The sequence below is a fragment of the Cariama cristata genome, unplaced genomic scaffold (assembly GCF_000690535.1).
Source record: "Cariama cristata isolate BGI_N322 unplaced genomic scaffold, ASM69053v1 scaffold31675, whole genome shotgun sequence".
NCBI lineage: Eukaryota > Metazoa > Chordata > Aves > Cariamiformes > Cariamidae > Cariama > Cariama cristata.
The window spans coordinates 3,414-4,333 of NW_009616333.1; the positions used below are offsets into that span (position 1 = coordinate 3,414).

The 920-nt window shown below is 61.7% G+C and overlaps 1 protein-coding gene across 1 annotated transcript in view; it reads right to left on the reverse strand.

Moving 5' to 3' along the window:
* LOC104161638 (signaling lymphocytic activation molecule-like) overlaps positions 1-920 on the reverse strand; it is a gene marked incomplete at its 3' end in the record, with an annotated part of 7,628 nt that overhangs the window by 2,410 nt on the left and 4,298 nt on the right. The window contains exon 2 of the mRNA XM_009700140.1: positions 105-431. Within this exon, the coding sequence (XP_009698442.1) occupies positions 105-431 (327 nt within the window). The remainder of the gene's footprint in view (positions 1-104; positions 432-920) is intronic.

The following is a 920-nucleotide window of genomic DNA, read 5'->3' on the forward strand; positions in this document are numbered from 1 at the left end:
CAAGAGCATCTCCCACGCTCCCTTGACCACCACCCACCTCCCAGACCTGCTCCCACCACCGCAAGAGCATCCAGCACAGTCCTCCCCAAAGCAGCCCGTCTCACCGTACACCTCCAGCTGTATCTGCCAGACTTTTTCCTCCGAGCCCTTGCTGACGATGTACTCGTAGAGCTGCCTGTCTTGCCGGCTGGTGTTCAGGATCTCCAGGGAGAAGTCCAACTCATGGAACCGAGTTCGTCCCGGCATGTAGTTGGTGTAGTTGCCATCCAAGTACTTGAGCAGGACGAGCTTCCTCTGCGGGTCCTCCGTGTCCCGCTTCCAAACGGCCGCCCCGAAGCGCAGGGTGAGGTCTCGGAGTTCGGGAGGGATCGGCAATATCGTCGCCTTCCCCACGGTACCCAGCACCATCTCCCTCGCCCCGTGGGCTATGCCTGGGAGGAGAGCGGAGAGAAGGGCTGAGGCAGGGAGGGAGGCACGGGGGGCTCAGAGCAACCGTCCCCCTCCCCAACCCCATCCCAGCTCTGCCAGAGGAGGACGGATGCCCACGGAGCTGCGGTAGCCAGTGATGGTGTTGGACCCGAATTGGGGATGACTTAGGTGGCATGAGATAAATTGGTCAAAAACTGAACAGATTCTCTCTCCTCGTTTTCAAGCTCTGGGTTATCGGCCACATCCTGCACCAGCGACTGCCGGCGGGTGGGAAGAGGAGTCGCGCTGTACGTCAGGGCTTGGCGCGAGCTCTGCCCTGTGCCCACCCCACAAGAGCATCCCCAGGACCAAAGGAGCAACCCCCGGCCCTCAGCCCCGCATCCTTGACCTCGAAGGATGCAGGTGGAACCCCTAAGGATGCAGGTGGAACCCCAAAGGATGCAGGTCGAACCCCGAAGGATGAGGGTGGAACCCCGAAGGCTGCGGGCGGA